The 25,255-nt window shown below is 44.7% G+C and overlaps 1 protein-coding gene across 4 annotated transcripts; it reads left to right on the top strand.

Moving 5' to 3' along the window:
• Positions 1-1,513: 1,513 nt before the first annotated feature.
• Positions 1,514-24,804, top strand: LOC111068251 (alpha-mannosidase 2). Of its 4 annotated transcripts, none has more exons than XM_022357603.2 (5): positions 1,514-1,737; positions 20,581-21,095; positions 21,168-23,169; positions 23,227-23,770; positions 23,854-24,804. In XM_022357603.2, exons 2-5 carry the CDS (start codon positions 20,658-20,660, stop codon positions 24,629-24,631), a joined length of 3,762 nt encoding a protein of 1,253 aa, XP_022213295.2. In that variant the 5' UTR covers positions 1,514-1,737; positions 20,581-20,657; the 3' UTR covers positions 24,632-24,804. The 4 variants fall into 4 exon arrangements, with proteins under 4 accessions (XP_022213295.2, XP_022213296.2, XP_041451095.1 ...); XM_022357604.2 differs by lacking the exon at positions 1,514-1,737 and adding an exon at positions 8,223-8,706; XM_041595161.1 differs by lacking the exon at positions 1,514-1,737 and adding an exon at positions 9,870-10,006.
• The last annotated feature ends 451 nt before the right edge of the window (positions 24,805-25,255 follow it).

Genomic DNA, 25,255 nt, shown 5'->3' with positions numbered 1-25,255 from the left:
AAATATTAAGACACATTTCAAATTGACCGCCAAACTCAATTTAGCGCACCAAAAATACTGACATTTTTCGCTCTCAATTCGTGGAGAGTTTGCAAAACTCGCTCTCAATTCGTGGAGAGTGCTCTCTTTTCAGTGGAGAATAGAGTGTTTTTGTGGAGACTTTCCCCTCATTTTCGTGGTGTGGCAGGATGCTGCTGAAATTTTTCCCATACAAAATCAAATGTATCTTACGGGAACGCGTATGGAATAAACATTCATTGTTGCGTCATTCCATACGCGTTCACGTAAGATACATTTGATTTGTATGGGAAAAATTTCAGCAACATGGGGAAATGAATTAGCAGCATTGCTGTGCAACTTTGGCACGGAACGAGCAACAATCCGCATACTGTGGGAAAATGGATATTATGGACTTGAGATATTGTTTGTAATTTCAGGATCCAATTAATGCAGAAACTACTCAGTCTCTGTTCTAAAGATTTTAACAAAGTTTTGCAGTTCACGACTACCAATAGTAGGTATCAGAACCGGGATAAATGTATTTATAACACACAAACAGTTGCATTAATATGTAAAAAACATGTCAATCTAGGATAAAATCATAAATAATGTTTCAATGGAGCTTGGAAGAAAACATTTAACATCAATTAAAAGAAATAAGGTATACAAAAGTACATACGCATAGAACAAACTTGGTTGACCAGCAACACTGACGTCACATTTAGTCAACATTTACGTTTTATGCTTTGGCCGATTTTGTTTGAACCCTATTATCCAAACAATCCCATTAAAAATAGTTCTAAAAAATAGCCAATCCTAAACAGAATTCATTGAGGAACTAGATAAAATTATTGGTTTATGGCTGAGAAGGCCAACTAGCTAGTAATATTAAACTGAATATCAAAATTGACGAATTTCATATCACAAAATATCACGGTATGGCAGCCCGCAGCAACTACGAATTGCACGAGTCTGGCAGCGCCACAAAACGACGACAAATTCGTTTTATGCTGTTTTTGTTTGAACCTTAATATGTAAATAATCCAATAAAAAAAACTTCTGAAAACTTGCCAATCTCTTAAAAAATGTATGTATCTATCGGATAAAATTATTTGTTTAGGGCTGAGAGTCCCAGCTAGCTGGTAATATTAAACGGAATATCAATATCGAGGAATATCAACGTCGAATGTTTTGAAAAAACAATCGATACTATCGTGATAGCTCTAATAATTATTAAAACACCATTGAAACCTTTTAGGAACTTGTCCATTGTAAAAATTAGATGCCACCTGTCGATTTGTTTACAAATTTTTCTTCGTATTTTATAGCAGCCAATCCAAAAATATCAAAAGCACAACGACTGTAGCTCGATAATATCATGATAGTCGCAAAACCGTCGATAGTAGAGACTAGCAGTAAAATATCGATACTATCGATAGTGCCCTCGATCTTCTGAATGTTCAGAATTTACAAAATAAAACATGATACAAAATATAAAAAATAATGTTAACGGCTAAAATATTGTTTTAATGAACATAATACAAATTTTAAAATTAATGTAATCTTTGAGCCTTGAAATACCAACAAAGAAGACTAAACGCGCGTGGATTGGTCTCTTAGTGCGGGGTGTATGTGTGTGTGTGAAAGGATTACGGGACGGGGGACCTGTAAACTGTGTGTGGGTGTAATCACGTGTATGTGTAGGCGCTATTAACAACAATTCGAGGATAACAAAAGGTAAGAGAGGAAAATCCTAGCAGCTAGCAGATTTGAAAGATAAAAGACATTGAACTTGTAAGAATCAATAGAAAACCAACCCCCGCATCAGTCAGCATCTCTGTTTATTTGTTGGCTCAAAACCGGATTCTGTCTTACTTCAAAAGAATATTCCTATTCAATTTCCTAAATAATCAAATTATTGGAGCAAAAGCGCACCTGAGACTCTCCATCAAGCGTGCTGTGCTTGTCGTCTATCTCTTTCTCTGCCTCTGAATTTGTATTCAATTTGTATTTGCCAAAATAAAAAGAAAAAACAGGGTAAAAGAGCAGACATGTCTGCTTCCCCCCACCACCCCCCACTGCGGCTCCTTTACAAATTGTTACAAAATTGCAACAAAGACCTCAAGGTGGAGAAAGAGAGAGAGGAGTCTAATTTATGCATCTCATCTTTATTTAGCCCTGCTTGCGCTTACTTGATTTGCCATTCATTGAGAATCTTTTTATCTCCGTCTCACGAAAACCCGTTTCGTTTCTTTTGGCTCATCTTGTCGCTGTTGTGTTGCTGCTGTTTCTGTAAATGTGCCATGCAATTCTCTGTTCTGTGCTGTGTCTGTTGTCTGTGTGTGTGTGTGTTGTTGGTGTTGTATAATTCAATTTAAATTGATTTTTTTCGTTGTGTTTGTGTGCTGTAGTGTTTGTTTCACTCTTTCTTTTGTCTGTTCTGTGCTTTCTATTGAGTACGCATTTTGCACACACATTGTTTTTGGGCCCCCAATCTAGCCCCTCTACCTCTGTTCCTCTCTAGATCTCCATCTCTGTCTAGTGCTGTGCTGTTTGCTCTTGAACCCAATTTCTGTTTCTAATCTCGACTTAGTTGGGTCTCTTCTGTAGTTGTTGTTTGTTATGTACCTGTTACTTGTAAAGTTCAAGGGTATATTGGTTAGGAGGGGGCTCTTAGTAGAGGGAGATGATGGGTAACGTTCTTTCTCGGAAGCAGTAAACTCTCTCCTATTGCACATATCCATTGGTTAACATATTTATTTTAGTTCGTCCCCAGCTATGTTTTCCATTCCTCGGTCTTGAGTGGGACAGTTTTATAGACAGTTTTCACGCCTCGAAATTCCCATTACACCACTTTCTGCTTAGTGTACCACAAATCAATCTGATTAGCGTATAGCCCCATAGACGGATTATCGGCAGCACCCCTCATTCTTGTTACTTTTCGCACGCTATTAGTGCTCCTCGTTCAAAGAAAATGAGAGTTGCATAAACCTTTGTAGAAAATAGTATCTGACACTTAGGGGAAAACTTTTATGGTGGAGGAGGGTCTTTTTTGATTTGAGAGAGCTTGAGAAAGGAAAACTAATTTTCCGTTCGTGTCTCGTGCCGAATTTCGATCTGTATCTATACAAAGAGACGTTTTGTGTTCGAGTTTACGAGTATATCCTTAGCGAATCCAATTTCAAACAGAAATTGTAGTTTCGAATAGATATAGACAGTATTTACATATATGTATTAGTTCGGGTGTTGTCTAAGACTCGATATAGACACGATATAAGGTCGAGTTAGGTTGGCAATTGCAGTTGCACAAACGGAGGCACATGATTATGAGAATACACCCAATCATGTGCATTATTGCATTACGAGCATCAGGGAGCAAGGCAATTTATCTATTGTATATTTCAGTATTTGCTTAATGTTTTTTTGTTAGTTCTGTTTTTGTTCCAGTGTTTGGTTTTCTTTTGCTGCTAAACTGTTGCGCAAATATTTGACATGTGTCATCTACAATGTAACCTTAGGCAAACGATTATAAAAATAAGTAATACAAATAGTATATGGTTCTGGTTATGTCTCTGTTAAACTAGCATTGTTTCGCTTAATTAGCATTAGGCTATTCATAATTTAATAATTAAAATGTACAGTCTTTATATTTGTTATTTGTTCTGTGTATCTATATCTGATGGTTGCTGCAATTTGTTGCTTGTTTCGAGAACGTGGGGCTCAGGGACTTCCAGGAGTCTGGGGCCTGCAGTTTGGTTTTGTTTGTGTGCGCTAGATAGTTGTGTTATTAGCTTTATCGTTAGTTTAATAAATAGATTAGATAATGGTTATCTAGTGGGCAAGGAACCTGCAATGGAAAAACATTCGAAAGCATTATTATTATTAGTTACTGATGATTTATAAGAGATAAATATACTGTTATTTGAAGGATCATTATTAAATTTGTTTAGTTTTCAAAACACCAAAATTAGGTTTTAAATATTATTTGAGATTCAAAACTTTCTTCTGTGTCTTGGGGATTGATAAGAATGTACTCTTAGTAAATCAACTCGGTGCAAAATAGCTTAATTTGTTTACGTGGCGTGTCACAGCGAATTAAGTTATTTTCGGCCACCGAAGATAAAGATCAGACTAGGCACGAACATGGTTGAGATTCCTCCACTCTCTGGCGGCTGGCGGTTCACACAGGGGTCAAACGCTAAGACGAAGAAGAATGGGCTTGTAACTCAATTCCGTGCTGCCTGGGAATGGCAAATTTGCAATTTCCAAACATTAAATATGCTAATCGTGTGTGCGAAACACACATTTCCAGCTGATAAGCGGATTGGCATCCATCGAATCGATGTCCCCCCGCCCATTAGCATCTGAAGGCCATTAGGTGACATGGTAATACTCTGGCATGGGCATCGTGGGAGAGGGAGTATATATGTACCTACGAGTATAATCATAATCATCGATCGATCATCAAATAGAACGGCCTAAAACACATTTCGGTAAATGTTTCCCCACACCCGGAAAGGCTGGCTGCTGGTCAAATGGCCAATGGATGTGAAGGCTTTTTGTCGTTTAAGCCCGAAACTTAGCCGGTTCATTGACTTGCCATGAGGATGGGGCTGGGCATGATGACAGAACCGCAACAGTTACGGCAGCAATAACAATGCCACTTGCAGCCATCAGCTGCGAAAACCAAAACCGCACCGCAAAAATGAAACCAACAAAAACCCATAAAATTAGCAGCTTCAAGGGTTAGATACCTAAAAGGGACCTAGAACATATTTATGTGCATATTAATAATAAAGTGATCGAACAATCGTTACTTTGAGATCAATTTTAGCATGTTTAGTCCCTTGATTATCTTGATTTTGACTGCTAAGAGAATATATTGTATTATAGTTAAAGTGGTAAGTAAGGTTACGCACAAGCAATGCCAGAAGCACAGAGAGTGCAAAGGAACAAGTCCGAAAATAACAAAACAACATACATGGCGTGTGCTTGACGAGTCACCCATTAAGGGTACCCTCTGCCAGGGTATACGAAAAAACAGAAACAGAAAACAGAGGCTAAACGAAATGAAACGAGATTTCAATGCAGGAATTTCCATTACAAATGTTGCGGTTGTGATTGCTGTTGTTCTTGTTGTTGGTTTGTCGGTGACGTTCCCTGGTTGGATGACTTTTGTCAACTACTGTTGGGAGAGGAGAAAAACTATGCTATGGGATGTGCCTCAGATTGCAGCCGGGACTCGGTGATTGCGACTACGACGAGGAAAGTGGATGGTTCGGGTGGATCGGGGGGATCGGGGGGACTGGTACTACTGGAAAACTCTCATCTGCTGGCAATTTGACAAACACTGCACGCACTCAACTAGTGACTCTGTTGACTGGGTCTGACTGCCAGACAGACTTTTCCACCGTTACACGTTTATGTTGAGTGCAAAACTCAAATGTCGCTGGGGCTCTGGAGTGCTGCCAACAGCTCGGACTGGGATGCAATTGACCTGCAAACGAAAAGAGGAGGGGGGAAGGGAAGGGATTGAGAGGGAACGAGCTGAAAACTCGTTCGAGTTGATTTGGCATCTTTGTATTCGTCTGGTGGTTCAATCCATCCATTCGTCCGGATGGTCTGTCCTGCCAGGGCACGAGTGCCCCCACTGCCGCATTTCCGATGCTTGTTGATCTCTCCCTCACGCCCCCTCTTCCCCTCTGGCCGCATTTATTTGGCCAACAACAGATGCCATTTGGCAGGCGGCGAATGCGAAAGGAACAGGCCCATGTTCCGGATGTTCGCTTTGAATTATGCTAAAATAAATGCACTCCATCCGAGATAGAGGTCCGAGATCCGAATGAAAACAGAAAGGTGCGAAATATGAGAACGGAAATCTTAAGGAACGCTTTCAAATGCTTTCAACACAAAATATTCCCTCAAAGCATTTATTTTATTTCAACCTGATTTTTATTTTAAATGGCAAATCTTCAGTTTTTTGTAGAAGATAAAGTTCCCATAATCTGCATAGAATCATTATTATTTCAATCTTGAAAAGCGGTCGAGCTTTGCGGTAGGGCCAAGATTAGAACATATGATCCTTTCGATAGGTAACACTTTTTTAGGATTATATTATCTATCCTAAACTGGAAAGGAACTCTGACAACTTTCAACTTGAAAGTCTTTATATTTGTGCCTTCCTGTGCTAATGCCTTTACTTGCACTTGGATCGTCTGCGTCTTCACGCCCATATTCCCCTACCCTATATAAACATCATCTTCCTCTCTTATAATCTCGCCCTCAAATCATCATCTTCTTGGCTTCGCCATTTGTCGGTCGGTTGTGGCTGACGCCGACGTTTCATTTGCGTGGGCTTGGAGAACTTTTTTCAAGGGCCTGTGCCAATTCTCGAATGCTCTCTTTCCGTTTCTGTTTTGTTCTCGTTTCTTTGCTCTGCTCTGCCCTGCCCTCTGTTCAGTCCTCTGTTCATGTCTGCCATTGTCTTCTTCTACTTCTGTTCTGCCCGCGTAGTCGACTCGACGCTTCTTGGGGCAATGGCAATCAATAAACAACGACCTTCCTCTTCCTCTACTCTTTTCGCTTTCGCATTTTGGCTCTCAAGTGAACTGCTAAAAGTTACTTTGAGTATTCTTCTTTATGCCCCGGCCCAGTTCTTTTGTCTCTCCCCGTTTAGGAGAGCTTAGTCTCCACTTGGCACGGCGGCCCGCTCAGGGCCACTTGAGATGCAGCCAGAGACCAGGCAGGGCCCAGATCCCTATAGCCCACCATCCATCCATTCATCCGCCCTTCCACTTGTTCCACTGCATTGCGTTGGTTCGTCGCAGCCTTTTTAATACCCTCTTTAGAGGTATTCCTTCAGATTTGAAGATACGTATGTTTGTTGCCTGTAAATCTTGCACTCTGCGCAGATTTCATAGGAACTGCGGGATTACAGGGCATTAAAAGCTTCGGTATCCCTTTTTGCCTAAGAGTTAATTGCTCCGTGGAGGAGAGAAGGTAATCGCCTGAGAAAACCAGCAAATGCATTAAGGTTAAGGCTTGTGCGAACGCGACGCTCTCTCGAATGTTGCCGCCACTTCTGGGCAGGATTCGGAGGCGCCAAGCACAGTCCGTTCGCAGATTAAGGCCATGGTAGAGATTTCCACGTGGTGGCTGCAACGAACCAAAAGAATGGTTCATCAAAGGCCACTAACGTTCAAGAACTTTACAACAGCTTACCATTAAGGGTTCAAGAAGGAAGTCCGAAGACCAGGAAGGAGAAAGGAGGTAGCCAAGATGTATTTGTGAATGTGCTCCATATGTCAGAAGATCGAAGCGTGGAGCCTAGAGCATGGAGCTTGGAGCCTGGAGAATGCACCAATTAGAAATGACATAAACGCATTCCATTCCAGAATGAAATACGAACTACAATTGTCATTCCTGTTCCCACAATACTCGTGCACACTGCCTTACCTGCAATCCTCAGGAGCAACCGTAGGAGCAGCAGCAGCAGCAGCAGAAACAATAATTAATAATTACAGCTGTCAACACTTGACAAAAACAACAACAACCAACGGCATTAAGCAATCTTTTGACAAACAAGGAACCCAACCGGAGAATCCCTGCCATTTCCCCCTAGCATTCACCGCCAACCAGATGTACAGCTGCTGTTGCTGCTGCTGCAGCTCCTCCAACAACAACAACAACAACAACAACAGAAGAAGAGAAGAATAGCAGTCGGAGAGCAGCTTGAACGAACACCTCCGCATTCCAGGGCGTTCAACGGTGTATGGAGAGGGGTGCGTGGGGAGGGAGGGGAGCCCAACGATGACTACACGACGCTGACGCTGACGTTGACGGCGCCGACAAAGCAAAGACAAAGCCAAAAGCCAAAAGAATCAAAACAAAAGCAACGCAATATAACAGAACGCAGCAGCAGCAGCAGCCACAGCCACAGCCGCAGCAGCAACGACAGAAGAGACCTAAGCCGACGACCCCCACTTGCGGAAAAGAGAAAGGTGCTGCCAAGGTCGATTTATAAGAAGGTAGGGCAGTGCCAGTACTTGACACCCGCCGAGTGGGAGTTCCTTTCCTGCTTATTGACATGCCTTGGGGGCCGAAACGAGGCGCTGCAATTGCCGGCTGTTACCCGAACGACCCAACGCCGACCCGACCCGAACGAGTGGGGCGCCTTGGCTCCACGTCTCGGCTTGCTTCAGTGGCGTTTCGTCGCTGGCAGAGGGCGCTTCGCGATTGAGTTCCGTTCCTCGTTGGATCCCGCTAGCGTTACTTCTCCCACTTCTCCCTCGCCAAACGTCGCGTCGGTCGCGTCGACAGCAAAGGACAACAACCAACGCGAGTGGAAAAATACAAAAAATCTAAAAATTAAAGCGCGAGTGAGGTGGAGTGAGAGGAGAGAGCAAACTATAAAGCAAATCAGAGTGAAAGGTCAACAATGGCATTGTCTCTCTAATTACGAGTATCCTATGCCGAGGAGCCAATAAAAAGGATTCACTCCTCAAAGGATTCATTTGAACAAAATAGAACAGACAGAAGGTGGAAAACTTTTGTTTCCATCTCCATTCATTCGGTAAAGAGAAGGAACAACTTTTACCTCTCGCCTGCTTCTGTGTTTGTGTTTGCGTGTGTGTGTGTGTTGATTTATTTGTTTTGTCCCTGTTCCGCGCCAGGACCAGAGGACTTTTTTGCCTTCCTGATTTGTGTGTAAGTTGGTAATGTAACTTTATGTAATAGACATGGAAATTACGAGGTGTTTTCTTTGGCCTTTTGTTCCATTGGGGGGATACGTGCGAGGAATGTTAAATGATCTTTTCCATAGGATCTTAACAAGCCAAAATCTAATCAATTATAATCCTGTTTTGGCAAACTGAAACTAATCTAACAGTTCCTTAAGAAAGGATTATTTGGAGGAAAGATCTACAGTTCTTTTTATTTAAATGTCTTCGTTGATTAAAGATTCCATTCAATGCTTTTCTGTTGGAAATATCAATATAGATACATTTGTATGTATTTATCTAAAGGTTCTTCTATTATTATTTCTTAAGCTTAAGCTAATTACCCCCACGTTACCTCACAACTAGGAAATAGTCCTGGCAATGTGCTGGTATGAGTTCCCCTTTCAGTTTCAGGTTTCTGTTTCGGCTTCCCCTTTGAATGTGCCACACGCCTTCGATCAGTCCTGCCTCCTCTCTCAGAGTCTGACTCGTATCGATTACCCCCCCCCCCCCCGATAAGTGTATCTTTTTGGTGTTCGTGCAACTAAATTTAGTTTCTTGCAACGACCCCCAACAAAGGTATAGAGGAAGAGAGAGACAAAAATCGAGGACCTACTCCCGGGGACTCCATGGAGTTGTTCCATGCGGTTATTATTTATTTTCATTAGTTTGTACTCAAATTTCTCCCTGTTCTCCGCTTTCCTCCTCCACTCCACTCCATCCCCACCCCCATTCCATTCAGATGGCGTGCTGTCAATTTTTCCGGTGGCAGGTATTTTTTTTTGTTTTTTGGTTATTGTGTCGCACACTTTATGGCCATGTCATGTCATCATGCAATCATATCGCTTTACCACAAATAATCATCCGATCACTCCTCGCTCCTCTCCCCTCAAGAGATCCCTCCAGAATAAACGCTTCCATTCCCCAGCGCTTCGCTTCTCTCTCTCTCTGTCCCATTGTCTGTCACTAATGATGCGTGACAATGCGGCACCAAGTGGCATGACTTGACCAAAACGTATGTACGAATATGTATGGTACTGGTGCTCCACGTTCATATGTATGAATTGCGATTGTTACCAATGGATGGATGGATGTTGCGGCTCCAGCGCGTTATTGGAGTTAGTGAAGCCCAGTTAGTTACAGTTGGGTTGGTGGCTCGCTTCGCCCTGGCCTGGCCTGGCCTGGCCTGGCCTAGCCTCCTCTTCAGTTTTGCTTTGATAAATAGTGCAGAACTTGCTCTGAGGTTGATCATTTGGTCTGACCCAATTCAATGGAACAACAATTGCCATGTACGTATAAGTAAGGATCATATTGATATTTTGGGCGCGTCAGAAGGAAAACAGCAAGAGCATGAGAACGAAGAGCTCAAAATAGTTCAAGCTCAAGCTCCCCACTTGATTGCGGTTTCCAAATGTTATTTTAAGTTCTTATTATATGGTTACACTGATGGTCTTCTTGGGAATTCTTGGGAAAATCTGTTTTCTTGACCACAAACCCCTAGAAATATATCTCTGATGATATGTCTCGAGCTCTTTTGAAGACAATCAAGTGGTTAAGACCTACTTTACACCACACAGGTCCCCCGGCTTATCTGGGGAGGGAAAAGCGGTGTCAGCGGTGCTCCATTGGAGCATCGGAGGAGTCGCAGTTGGAGTGGAGTTTGTTCCCACAATGCCAAGCGACACGCGTATTGTGTGTTGTGAATTGTGTGGCATAACCCATCTATGGAAGTGCGATTGGTAACTGTAAACCTGTTACATATAGTACAGTACAGTACATACATACATGCATACATATGTATGTATGTATGTGTATGCGTGAAGTATCTGTGTGTGCGGCTTTCCCACCATTTAACAGCATGAAATTGAAACGGAACGGAAAATTTCATAATCAAAGCAATAAACGCTGCTATTGTTTGCACTGCTGCTGCTCCCCCATCCCCATCTCCCTTCCCTCTCTCTCTCTCTCTTTCCTCTGCAGTACGAGTAATTCTTTTGTCTTGAAAGAAAACAAAAACCAGAATTAATTTTCATTTCATTTTCCTCTCTGCGTACAAAAGCAAAAGCAACAGAAAACCAGAAGAAAACACCAACAACCAATAGAAAACTCTTTGGAAAGACCTTCCTTACCATCCTTACCTCCTCCTTCAATCCCTACCTTCCTTCCTCCCGTGATGATCTGAATGTAAAAAGTCTCACGTGCCCCCCACCCCCAGCACGAAAAAAAAACAAGTCAAGGCAACCTTTTATGATGCGTCGTCCTCTTCTTCTGGCTTGGTGCTTTATCAGCTCTTTGCAGCGTTTTTATAGCTTTCGGCATTAGGGTCTTAGCCAAAAGCCATATCAATAAACTAATATGATTTAAATGCACAAATAAAAGGTTCAAGTGACCGAATGAAAAAATATTACTGCAGTGCAGAAGGGAGAATTCTAATAGATGAAATGTTTGAAATATTCGACTGGATAAATAAGTCAATAGACACGAGCGAGTCCCGGCCCTTTGTTTAAATAGGAAAATAATAGATATTGAATCGAAATTATTGCACTAGAAGCCAATGGAAATTGGTTTAGAAGAAAGTTTTGTTATTCTGTAATTACACGAAAGGGAAACATCCATTTTAACCATGACATTGGATAAGTTTGCAATCTTCCTCTGTACCAAATTTCTTGCTAATTTTTAGGCACTTCTAACGGAAATATTTTAAATTGTATTTTCACATACATAGATGAAATTTATTTATGCAGTAAAAGAGTCTGTAAAATGTAGAAAATTTTCAAAACAGCAACAAATTTTAAGGGAATTTGATGACCATAAGTAGGGCTCAGGGTATACATAGTAAAGTAAATAATAAAAGAATATTCAGAAGATAAATTTGTATTGAGCAATCTTATGCTATAGAAAATGAAATGGTATCTACTGCATTTAGTTACTATGCACGGAATTGTTAAATTAACTATTTAAGTCCAAATTTTTCCCATTCCCCCCATCGTATTCAATCCAATGACTGCAGGTTCCCTTTGGAAGCAAGTAAATTATTTGCAGCAGGTGGCATAAACCGCAGACTTCGAATGCCAATCGAGTAGGGGGGTCATGGAAATGCCTTTAATTAGCGTCAAATTAATTGGACTCACCTAATTAGAGAAATATATAGACGAACAGACCGTAGCCCATGGATAAATTGATTTATGATTGAATGAATGGAGCGGAAGTGCTTTCTGTGTGCCACTCGTATCGCTCTCTCTCTCTCTCTATGTCTCTTTCTCTCTCTAAATAATTCTTTGGGTCTGTTCTTTTTTTATGGGTCACTTTTCCGCAATCGATTGCACTTATTTATTAGCAAATGAGTTTTGATTGCTCGATCAATTCGATTGCCTCATAAGCGCTGAAACCGCTACAAAAGAAAAGAAGAACAGTTACAATTTTATGGTTGATAATACGATGCTCTGTACGAGCAGCCTCTGTTTATTTTCAAAAATAAAATATACTCTTATACCAAAGGAATGGAGATAAACATGATTTAACTATACCTGTTAAAAAATAAGCTATGAGAGAGAGAAAGGGAGTTGAAGTGCTATGTCTTTGATCTGTCTGTCAGACATGAAAACTGACCCATACTGCTAAGCCACACTGTGAGGGAGTGCGCAAGACAGAGGAGTTCAGGAAAATAATCTTATCCTAATATTTAGACATAAAGTGAAAACATTGCTACTAAAATTGGAGCAAAATTTAAATACTCGTTTTGACCTTAATGCCTTGTTAATATGTATCATTAGTGCATAAATCTGAATATGTGTATATTACAAAAAGAAATAAGAATATTTTTAAAATTTATTTTACCACAGCGAGCATATCCTAACAATCTATTGCGATTATTATTACGGGTTAGTAAAACAGAAAAGTACGTGTTCGATATGTTCGTAATTGCCTACGGGTACAACTTTCTCTATCCTTTGGGGTTCCTATGAGACTTATGCAGACAGCATGCAACAATACATTGTAGCTACATATATAATTATCTCATACCGTATGCTTATTGCTTTTGTTCCTGCTGACATTTAATCAACGGTTTGTGTAGCGGCGGCTCCCGCTGCCCAAACAAACTCCAAACGCTCTCCGTCCGACCCTTTATGGACTGACTGTTTGTGCTTTTGGCCAAGTTTATGGCTAGCTTTAATGTTTTGTTTTGGCTTGACGTCGGTAGCCAGTCGTCCCCATATGTCACGAATGGCGTACCCGCGTACCGAACCGCTGCATAAGTGAGTAACTGTGAATGCGCCTCGAAAGTTATACTTGTCTAACGGCTTTTAGTTCTTTTCTCCCGTTCTCTCTGGTGCGCCCACACACTCTCTGGTACTCCCTCTTTCATTCTCGCTCTCTCTCTCTCTCTCTCTGTCTGTTGCTCCAACAGTCTGATGATCCCTCTCTGTGGTAATTCCTCTCTCCCTCTGGTTCTCCCGCTCCTTGTGTCGCTCGCTTCGTTGGACTGCCATTGACACATGGGTGGCGTAGGAGGAGCAACAGGAGGCAGAGGCGTAATGCAGTTGGAGAATTTTTTCATCAGTATTTTTATTTTATACTCTTTTTATTTGTGGTTTTATTATTTTAATTAGAGGATTGTGATCGACAATAGATTTCCAGCAGATTTCCATGATACATTTATGCAGCTATAGTTGTTATTTATGCGTGGAATACATACATGTACATATGTACATATGTTTACATATGGATGTAAATTAATCGGAACAGCCTTAAAGAATGGGAGTATTAATTTGTATGAAGCAGATGCAGCATCGAAGCAGAAGAAAGTAGCGATGTACAAGGGTATCATATAGTCGACTCGCGCAGTGAGACTTTATTTGGTTTGGTTTTGTTTTACTCAATTGCGGATGTGAAGTGGGTGGAAGGAAGTGGAAGAACTTTATTTTTATGGCCTGTAAACAGAAAAATTTGCTGTAAATTCCATGCGATTTGGTAACAGTTGGGGGTCAGGAGAGGAGCATAGTCGTGCATAGAATAGGTCGGGTCAGAGTACTAGACCAAAAAGTATAAAGTTTAAACGCTTGTTTATTTGCCTACAACTATCAGCATTGTAAAATCAATGTGCATACAATGCATACGAGTACAATTAATTGGTTTGTGAGCTCAACAATTATTCCGTGATTTGCCCCCACATCATTCTCGGAATAATTGCCTGCCATTTCTCTAGAAACGAATTAAAAGTCACTTTAAGTAAATTAAATAAATTATATAATGCAATAATGCTTTTGCTTTGTGATTTGTGACTGTTGAAAGTAGATTAGAAACTGGAGAAACGAACATTTTACTGCTACTCCACACCGAGACAAGAGAGGCGGGAGGCGAGTTATTTATTTTGACTCCGATCTCCACGACTATTTATAGTCTAGTAGATAGAATCCTTATTTATGATTCGACACTTCCTTGAGAAATTTGTTTTCCGCTATAAGAGAAAAAGCTTTTTAAGCTTCGTGTAAACCAGGTTCTTGTAATTAGATAAGTATGTATGAGTACGTTGATTTGAATGAATTTGGAATCCATAAAATAAACACATGATAATCGCATTTCTGTATATAATTTACCATATCTCCCCGCAGAGATCTTGACAACTTCCTCTGGCAGTTCCCATTGAGAGCAGAGAGTAGAGCTTGCCGTTGGCCGTAGTTCTCCCCCGCTCTTTTATGGCCATAATTCTTGGGCTTGTTGTCTATCATTATTTTTGTTGCTTCGCTGGCTATGCTAATGGCCTATAGACCTATAGACGGAATGGGGACCCCTCTTTGGCTCGACAGCGGTCTCAATTCTCTTTTTTGTGTGTCTCATGCGATTATACCATGGCCGATGGGCACATGCCGAACCACACGCTCCACTGACAGCAGCTTAACCACCGCATTACTCATGCTCATCTGCTCCGGAAAATTGCCTTAACTAGTTGGATGCCCCTCTGGCCTCTCTGTTACCCCTAGTTTCTTTAATTAAAAAAGCCTGAACTCTCTGAAGTTCCGGGACCCTTGCCCTTGCTGGCCCTTCGTTCTTCGTAACACTTCCCAGAACCTTCCCTTCTTGCTCCGACACCAGCACAAGAAGGGAGCACATTGAACCTCAGTGGCACTCCTGTTACTGCTACTGCTACTGCTACTGCTCCTGCCACTCCTAAAGCCTCAGCCCCCAAAGTCAGAGTTGAAAGTACTGCATTTTTTTCGGCTCTGTTTTGCAGGGCGTACTATCCACAATTTCTTTTTTACCGATGAATATGCACGACGGGGGCTTGTCTGAAGAAAAGGTGGATGGAAAAACCTTCTCAAAATGAAATTTGAATCCAGAAATACGAACGATAAAAACTACCAATGGCTCACTTAAATATAGTGTAATTCCATCGGTTTTCACTTGAAAAGCGTCGGGGGAAAATGCATCGTGTAACAGGAACAGAAACAGGAGCTTCCACAGCCCAAAACTCTTTTAATATTTTTGCGGCTCTTTTTTCTGTTCTCTGTTTGCCGCCAAGAAAAACAGTTTTTTAACCGTTTTAAGTTTGGGTTTGGGGGAATGGCAAAACGGAAGGGGTAAAGGGGCTGAAAGCAGCAGCAGGACTTTCCTCTCCTTTCGCTTCGTTTCCTTCTGTTGTTGGTGCAGCTGCAATTTCCGCGCCGTTTATTTGCATAAACTCCCGAGTATTGTTCTTGGACTGAAATTATGTTCACACTTTTGCCTTCGGCTGGCTGTTACTTTGTTGGCTTTTCATTCTAGCCGTTTTTCGAGTTTCCCGAATGACTTTCAATTAAAGTTTTTAAATGGGAAACTTTTCACGGAGGAAAACTCTGGATTTAAGGCACATTTATTTTCTTTACTCGATTTCTATTCCCATTTCAGTGGAACGAAAGTTTAAATCAAATTGAAAAAGTATTATAAAACATAATTAGACTGTTTCTTCTCTTTGGATACCAAAGTTCATATCTTCCATCCTCACAAACAACAAACAACCGACAAAAAAAATCAACAAAAAGTTTACAATTGATTCGGGGAGTGCTTTCCGATGCGAAAACTTTTCCATGCACAAAACTACAATTTTTGGTTGGGTTTTGCTTGCGTCAAAGTAAAAACAACAATTCCAATCAATGCTGTAGCAGGAATACCAACTAATAACAACAACGAAAAGTGTACAAAATCTATTGTCCAAGGGCTTTGGAACTACGAAGCACCATCTACTGCAATGTTAAGTAAAATTCTTTCTGGGAAATCGGATGAGAGTTTCCTTCTTAGTTGTTGGTTCAGTAGTTGTGACTAGATATTTCTGGATTTAAAAACGAGAGGAAGTGATCAGAGATCACAGAAAATATAAAAGCCCTATACGGCCAAGCTACTCTGTGAAAGAAGGAGCGAGTGCACGTGGAGAGGCGTCAGCCAGGGAAGAGTTTTCATCCCATAATCCATTAGATCAAGGAAATATTTTGAATCTAAGGCAATAAAATCAATTGCTCAGCTACTCTGTGAAAGAGAGAGAGAAAGAGTGCGAGTGGCTGGGCAAGTCAGCCGATCCCTCGGAAGAATAAATCAACACGATGTGATGTTTTTTCCCCCGATGCGTGTATACCCAAGGGTAGGGGCTGTACGTGTGATGCTGGGTAGCAAAATGATCCATTTGCATTGGGAACACTCACATGAGCGCTTCAAGTTGCAACTTCCAAACGAGAGACCAAAGGAACCGATGGGAGGGTAAACGTGGTTCAAAGCCAGGGAAGGACATGACTGACATAGAGAGGGGAGGGGAGGGGAGGGGACAGGAGCACAGTCATGATGGGTGGTGATGGGTGGGTGGAGGTGGAGTCCCCGACATCAGCAGAACTAACTTTTTGAGTTGGGTTTTTTGCTGATGTGCAGAGGGAAGGAAAGAGCACGACACGCACACATCTCGAAAACGGGAGGAAAAAGACCAAAAAATCATTTGCAGAGTGGAAATTTGTATATTGTGCCGGAAGAGGGAAGAAAAAGAGGGAACCTGTCAAAAGAAACCAAACCAAACCAGAAAACACCAAAAATGGGTTATTCTAGGACCCACCCAGCCGACTACGACGTGTTGACTTCCAGATGAAGAAGGTTGTCATCCAAAGAGAAGGAAAAGAAAGGAGGGACAGGACAGGGCAGGACGGTTGACAGAGTGCAATTTGCAATGGAATCAAATTTGCCAGAACAGAACAGAGCAGAGCAGAAGAGAAGGGAAAACTTTTCCACACAATCTGCCATCTCGCAGCAGTTGACAGGGACGAAAGCAATCTCCCTGTCATCTTTTTTCTTGAACAAGCTGATATCATCGGAGGGGGTCAAGGGGTGCTTGATAGGGTCAAGGACGATGGCTGGCGATGCTGGCTTCCTGCTTCCTTCTCCAGGAAGTTATTATGGAAGCGAAGGAAGGATGTGCAAATGCTGGACTAATTGAAATAATTGAAGGGTTGAATGGCTGCGGAACTGTGCGGAATGGAATACTTTAGAGCAGTATCAAAAACCTCTAAGTGGGGGGATTGCTTCACCCATCTCCTTTATCACCTGCCCCCCCTTCCTGAAGTGGTTTCGCTCCTCTAAATGTTCCATCGTTTTCAGTGGTTTCTCCTTTCCCTTCCCCTTCTTCATTGTGTGGTTTTTCCTAACCATTTGTGATTTCTTTTAACCATTTTCTTTCCTTTGAGTGGCTTTCTCTTTCGCCTTGATCTGCTCCCCTCTCTGTGGTTTCTCTTCGGCCATTTTACCCCCATTCTAAACGCTCTCCCGCTCAAGCATTAGTTTCTCACTCTTTGGTTTCTCTAATGCGCTTCAAAGAGGGGATTAATGGGACTCTTGTGGAAATTACCATATGAGTGGGTCTCAAAGGAGGGAGGGGCGTAAGAGAGCTAGCTGTAAATGAAAAGTAACCGCCAGAGGATTGGAGTCTGGGAAAATGCTTTTCGTTTGCAGTGACAGGTGGTGGGACATCGCTTGGTATTTCCCCGTTGATTAGCATACGACTCGACCCGGTTCCCCCTCCTGAAACCCTCTTCCACGTTCTAGTGCTCAACCCTCTGCCCCACCCCCCAGCTAATTGAAACATTTGAATGGAGCAGACAGGAGAGACAGTCGCACAGAGCGATCCAACCACATTCAGAGCTCAAATGTTTTTTAAAATTTAAATAAAACTTAATTTAATATTTCAGCAGGGGGCACCAGAAGGGGATAGCAGTCTGTTGCAGTCTGTGGTGTTCAAGAGGGGGAGGGCTAAATGATTCGGTGCAGGGATAGAGGTAGAGTGGCATTCAAGCGCTGAAGCAGATGAAAGATAATGCTTTTTCTGCGTGCTGAACAGAAATAAAAACATAAATTATGGCAACCCACAAAAACAAAAGTAAATAAATAAATCATGGTGTGGGGTGGGGAGGGGAGGGGAGGGCATTGTTCAATTGTTTTTTGCGCGCAATGTTTTCAACTTGTTTTTTTATTGCAATTTTCGAGAAGAGTTTGCTAGGCACAGGAGTACTACCTATATTTACATATGTATATGCACTTTCCACACTGAACTGTAGATCGTCTATGAACATTAAAGCCCAGAAAGGTATAACCAGGTCTGTCTTTATTTATAACTTAAAAAGCTCCCTATTTTTTGCAGATATCTGGCATAAATACTTAATATTGATTTCACTTTAGTTATATTATTCTTAGACTCAAGATAATACCAGAAGAGATAATATAGAGATTAATAGAGATTGTTTATTGCCTGAGGTTCAACTATGGGCAGTTAAACTAATGAAAGAACAAAATTACATGAATACGAATAACATTGACTATGGCTATTACCCTGACCCGTTGGTATTGATTTATTCGCTCCAGCAGCCGCTATGGTCCAATGTGGTCAGAGAATAGCCGATAACGTATAAAGTTAAGAATAAATTAAATTAAGTTATTCGTTGACAAGGATTTGAGCTTAGTGGTACGAGTGTCAAAAGAAAACAGATGAGAATATGTATTATAGTTACGGCAAAGGATACGGAAAGAAGCATTGTCAGAGTAATTAGTAAGACAGAGTTATAGATGGAGAGGAAAGTGAGGGCTAGTCGGGCGGATGATCAAAACCGTGGAAGATACTGTTCCAAATCTATCTAAACCTCATGGTTCTACTACTGCTTATGGCACAGTCCGACTCCATAAATATTATTATTACTTATTTAATTACATACATATATGTATGTAAAATCTTCAAGGCAGGGTATCTACAGCTTCGTTCTGCCGCATCCATTTCCATAGCTTTCGCTCCTTTTTTGTGGAACTACTTAAACAAATTTCTGTGTGTTGGCCTGTTGGCTATTAATTTATTTGCCTGACATAAATGCAGTTGGGGGAAAATGGAGGAAAAACAGCGGATGGAGTGCACGGGTGCATGTGTGCAATGTTGGTGTGGGGGAGGGGCTTTGGCAGAGAGGGGTGGCCTCACAACTTTAGTGTAAAAGTTTGTGTGGGGAAAACTATGCATTAATTTCATCATTGCAAAAAGTTCTCTTCTGCCAACATGTGAGGAGTTTTTGATTGAGTTTTCGGCTTTCACAAACTGCTCGTGTGTGTTCGTTAGCTGCTTGCTCTTTCTGTTTGCGGATCCCCCCACTCGTCCCCCGGCCCATGCTCCAGATGTATGTATGGTATGTAGGTAGGTATCTATGCTGTGCAGAGGTTACGGAAGTTCAGCCTTTCACTTTAGCGACACGAACATTTGTAGAACATAATCGTTAATTGTTATTTGAAACGGGATCTCAAAGGGAACACACACACAGACACCCTCACACAACTTCAAATATGCAAATCGGAAGGAACGGTGCCTACTAGTATCAGAGGCAGAGAGAAAGTGGGGAACACTGAATCGAGATCCGAGTGGCTTAGCACACGTCAGAGGTACCTCTGGCATGGCCATCAACAGTCCAATCACCGCTTAGGATCTTCCGCCATATTAGATATGGATATTCATGAGAGCAGCTGTCTCATAGGAAGGCTCTGCTATCAAATAAATAAACTCAACTTATTAAAAATGGAATTCTCTTGAATAAATGTGTTTTAAATTTCCCATTTTCCATGTCGATGTGCAAATTGAATTTCGAAGAGCATCCTTACACCTCGCCCGCAGAGTTTGGCTTATCCTGCAGCCAGCACGAATGTGCCGCAAGCATTTTACACGTCCCTTTAGAAGAGAATGCCCCATAACACCGCCACCGCCACCGTCACCCCCAGCATCAGCATCCTGGGGCCTTAATTAAATTCCCCACAACACACACATTCCCTTCCCCCCCCTTCGCCATGAAAAATGCAAAGCACTCGAGGGATGTGTGTTACGGGGACAAGCTTACACACAGGCAGACAGAGGCAGCAGAAATACATAGCTACAACTAGAACTAGAAGCAGTACTAGGAGATGGGATTTATTTTATTCCCCAATTTAAAAGTGAAGATTATCTTTAATCTATTGCACATGCATACATATCTAAGTACATATGTACATATTTAAATTTATTTTGTTTTGAGTTCCCAGTATTATTTGCATCCATTCGTATCGTATCCCTTTGCCCAGAGTTATGCAAGCAGCCTATTGGATGGATTCCCTCTGCATGGGGCAGACTTTAGCCCTTTGAGCCCCAAATAATTTGATAATTGGTTGCTGTGGCTAACACTTATGTAGGTGTCGAACCCTTTATGTATGGAAATGTTTGTCACAGAATAATTTCATTCAAAATCCTTTCGAGTAACTCGTATGACGAAATTTAAAGTTAGTTTTTCCGAAAACCATAAGAATTGCACGATGCTGTCGATCGATCTGAAGACAATTCCCCTTCGCAAATTTTCAGATGTAGAACAGAGCCCCAGCGAGGAAGAAGTGCAGCAGAAGCAGCGAGGAACTGCGCGCCACAGCCTCCTGTCCAGGATGTCGTTCAAGCTGTTCCGACGCGGCTCCGCGCGGTGCATTGGCCTGCTGTCGGCCTTCGTGACGATCCTGCTCTGCCTCTACTACATCTCCATTGGGCAGCCCAATCCGGCGCCCATCTCCGAGGCGGGTTCCTCCACAGCGGCGGGGCTACAGCGTGGACTCGGACCATCGGCCAACGGAGCAGGCATCACTGGATTCAGTGTGCAGCAGCAGCAGCAGAAGAAGATTCATGCTGCAGGCATCGTCTCGAACCAGAAGAGGTCTTCCGAGCAGAAGGCGGAGGAGGTGCCACCAGTAGTGGAGCAGCAGGCGGCAGTAGAGTCCGACTCCCACGGGGAGTACGCCAGGAGCAACTGGGGCGACAAGTGCTACGTCCTGCTCCAGAGCGACACGAACATAACGGCCAACGAGGAGCACAGCAGATTTGACTTTCAGGTAAGCATTCAGGAGGCGAATCTCCAGGCCCATTTCAAGGGAATTCTTGAGTGAATCATATCGGTTTTTCAGCCCGAATGGATGCGGTCGAAGGAGTACTGGGATCGGGGCTTTGAGGAGCGTTTCGATGCGCAGAAGAAGGAAAAGCAGCGTCCCCCGCTGAAGGTCATCGTGGTGCCGCACTCGCACAACGATCCCGGCTGGCTGAAGACCTTCACCAACTACTTCCAGTCGGACTCGCGCCAGATCCTCAATCTGCTGGTGACCAAGATGCAGGAGTACAAGGACATGACGTTCATCTGGTCCGAGATCTCGTTTCTGCAGCTGTGGTGGGACCAGGCCCATCCCACCAAGCAGCGGGCCCTGCGGCGCCTCGTCGACTCCGGCCGCATCGAGATCACCACCGGCGGCTGGGTGATGACGGACGAGGCGAATGTCCACATCTACCCGATGCTCGACCAGCTGATCGAGGGCCACCAGTGGCTGAAGAACAACCTGAACGTGACCCCCAAGGTGGGCTGGTCCATCGATCCGTTTGGGCACGGCAGCACCGTCCCCTACCTGCTGTCCGGCGCCAACTTCGAGGGCGCCATCATCCAGAGGATCCACTACGCGTGGAAGCAGTGGTTCGCCCGCCAGCAGATGGGCGACTTTGTGTGGACGCCCTACTGGCGGACCAAGGGGGAGGCAGCAGCAGGGAGCTTGCTCACCCACAACATGCCCTTTGACATCTACTCGATCAAGGGGTCGTGCGGGCCGCATCCGTTCATCTGCCTGAACTTTGACTTCCGCAAGATCCCCGGCGAGTACACCGAGTACTCGGTGAAGGCGCAGTTCATCACCGACGACAACGTGGAGGAGAAGGCGCAGCTGCTGCTGGAGCAGTACGCCCGCACCGCCTCGCTCTTTCCGCACAACGTGGCCCTCATCCCGGTGGGCGACGACTTCCGCTACAACAAGGAGCGCGAGGTGGACCAGCAGTACCAGAACTACAAGAAGCTCATCGACCACATCATGGCCAACAAACGGCTCTACAACACGGACATTAGGTTCGGAACGCCCAGCGACTACTTTGCGGCCATCAGGGAGCGCACGAGGGGCAGGAGTTCCAGCTTTCCCAGCTTCAAGGGCGACTTCTTCGTGTACTCGGACATCTTCTCGGAGGGCAGGCCCGCCTACTGGTCGGGATACTTCACCACGCGGCCCTTCTACAAGCTGCTCAGCTCCGAGCTGGAGCACAACCTGCGCGCCGCCGAGATCCTCTTTACGCTGGCGTACAACACGGCCCGCCAGGCGCAGCGGGAGAACGCCATCAAGATCGACGAGAAGAACTACGAGCAGATCATCCATGCGCGCCGCAATCTGGGCCTGTTCCAGCACCACGACGCCATCACGGGCACCTCGAAGGCGGCGGTAATGCGCGACTACGCCATGCGGCTGTTCGAGAGCATCCAGAACATGGTCAAGATGCAGGAGTCGTGCATTGAGCAGCTGCTGCAGAGGAGCCAGCCCCGCCATCACGGCTTCATCATCAGCGAATTCGAGCGGGACAACTTCAACAAGCTGCCGCGCAAGATGCCCATCCAGATGGTCAGTGGGGACGACTCCACGACCCCCGCAGGCGGAGGAGCCTCTTCTGCCGGAGCATCCATTGGCAGCTTCGTTCTGTACAACTCGCTGGCGCAGAAGCGCATCGAAATCGTGACCCTGCGGGTCCAGCATCCGAATGTGAAGATCCTGAACCAAGAGGGCGTGGAGCTGAAGCACATCCAGATCAATCCCGTGTGGAACATCACGGACACCTACGACCTGGTGCTCGGCACGACCACCACGGGCACCATCGGACGCATTCGCACGAGCACTCGGCAGTACGAGGTGATGTTCGTGGCCGAGCTGGAGGCCCTGTCCCTCAGCACGTACCGCGTCCAGGTGGATGAGGCCAGCTACAGGCGGAACATTGCCACCATCTACTGCGATGATTGCCACGAGTCGTCTGCGCCAGCGGGCACCACCACTCCCGGGGGAGCCAGTGGCGCCGCAGTGAGCGACTTTGAGGTGCGGGCCAAGCCAGCGGGTGAGTAGATCGATCCACATCCATAGCCACTCGTATTACTGCTTTGGTTATGCACAGGTGACATCCAGCTGGAGAACCCCCACATGCGTCTGCTGTTCGATGAGAAGAGCGGCTTCCTGAAGACTGTCACGCGGAAGAACCAGCGGAAGGAGCTCCTCAAGCCGATGCAGTGCAACATCAAATTCGCCGCCTACCGCAGCGCCCAGTTCCACTCGGGGGCGTACCTCTTCAAGACGGATCCCGAGCAGAGCGAGGCCGAGAAGGATGTGCTGGAGGGCTACACCGATGTGCGGATCATCATCACCTCCGGGCCGATTGCCAGCGATGTGACTGTGATATATGGCCCCTTCCTGGCCCACACCGTGCGCATCTTCAACACGCGCACGCATCTGGACGCCGCCATCTACGTGGAGAACGACATCGACTTTGAGCCGCCGCCCAAGAACCGCGAAACGGAGCTCTTCATGCGCCTCATCACGAACATAGACAACATTGCGGGGGCGCCACTGCAGCGGGATCCGCTCAAGGAGCCCCCGGACACCGGCACCATGCCGGAGCTGCCTGTTTTCTACAGCGATCAGAACGGTTTCCAGTACCACGAGTGAGTAAAGAACGACAAGGAATCCCCTGTCCAATCTATCCCAATCCTTGTCTAAAGGCGCTCTCCATTCGCTCCCCCCTTAGACGCATCAAAGTGCCGGCCATTGGCATCGAGGGAAACTACTTCCCCATCACCTCGGGAGCCTTCATCCAGGACTCGCGGCTGCGCCTCACTCTGCTCACCACCCACGCCCAGGGAGCGGCCAGCTACGAGCCAGGACAACTGGAGGTGATGCTCGATCGGCGGACCCTCTACGACGACTACAGGGGCATGGGCGAGGGCGTGGTCGACAGCCACCTGACGCGCCACAGGTTCTGGCTGCTGGTGGAGGACATGCCGCGGGGCCAGCACGCTGCCAAGCCGCCCGGCTACCAGGTGCCCAGCATGCAGGGCCAGATGCTGGCCAATGCGCTGCGCTACCCGCCGAATCTGTACTTCCTGAGCAGCGTGGAGCAGCCGCTGGCGGGTCTGCAGGCCCAGGTGCGGCTGCTGCCCAAGGGGGCACTGCCCTGCGACGTGCACCTGACCACCCTGCGCACCCTCTCCGACCCGGAGCTGCAGCTGTTTCCGTCCGCCTCGGCGCTGATGGTCCTCCATCGGCAGGGCTTCGACTGCAGCGTGAGTGCCGTTGGTGGCAGGGAGCTGGGTCTGGACAGCGTCTGTCCGCTCTCGAACGGGGGACTCGGCCCCGTGCAGCTGGCCCAACTGAGTCTGCACAGCATCGAGGCCACCAGCCTGACGGGGCTGGAGCAGACAAAGGTGAAGGCAAAGGAGAACTTCCGCATCCGCTCCCTGGCGGAAGTGAGCCTGCAGCCGATGGAGCTGCGGACCTTCAACCTCACCTTCAGCGACAGATCGTGAAGCAGCCGGAGTCCGAATCTCATTCTCTCTTAATCGGAATCGGCATCTGAATCTGAATCTATTTATTGTGTATTTTATTTATTCAGTGTATTGCATTGAGTTGTTTTTTTTGGCCCCTGAAATCTTAGTTTTAAGCGGAAAATACGACGAAAGTTCTCAGCTTTATATACATAGTTCTCGTCTGCAGTTCCCTCTCTCTGTCTCTCTCTCTAGCAGTTTTTTAAAAGTACAAAGCGCGTAGTACATACATGTAAACCATATTGTTGATCCAACTCTCGACTGCCCCAGGGTTATGCATTCCGTTTTAGCCAATTTGCCACACTACCCACCCATTCGCCCGCTCCATAGATTCCACAGATTTTAGGCACTCGCTTTTTAGTGCAATAATCTTTGACTAAAGACAGACTAGGCTGGACTGAGGACTAGCTGGATGCTGGATGATAGCCAACAAATTTTTAGATGCAAATATACTTACCTTTATTACTATATAGCCAGCAAGTTAGATAAATTTTGAATTCGTTTTCGTTTGCCTTCGCATCGATTTGTTTAGACTGATTACTTGACTAAAACCAAAACGAATGCAAATATATTACGAGTACATATAACTACTACTACTACTACTTC

The sequence above is a fragment of the Drosophila obscura genome, unplaced genomic scaffold (assembly GCF_018151105.1).
Source record: "Drosophila obscura isolate BZ-5 IFL unplaced genomic scaffold, ASM1815110v1 contig_4, whole genome shotgun sequence".
In the NCBI taxonomy this organism is placed as follows: domain Eukaryota; kingdom Metazoa; phylum Arthropoda; class Insecta; order Diptera; family Drosophilidae; genus Drosophila; species Drosophila obscura.
The sequence above is the reverse complement of the archived record's forward strand: the minus strand, read 5'-3'. Positions and strand labels throughout refer to the sequence as shown.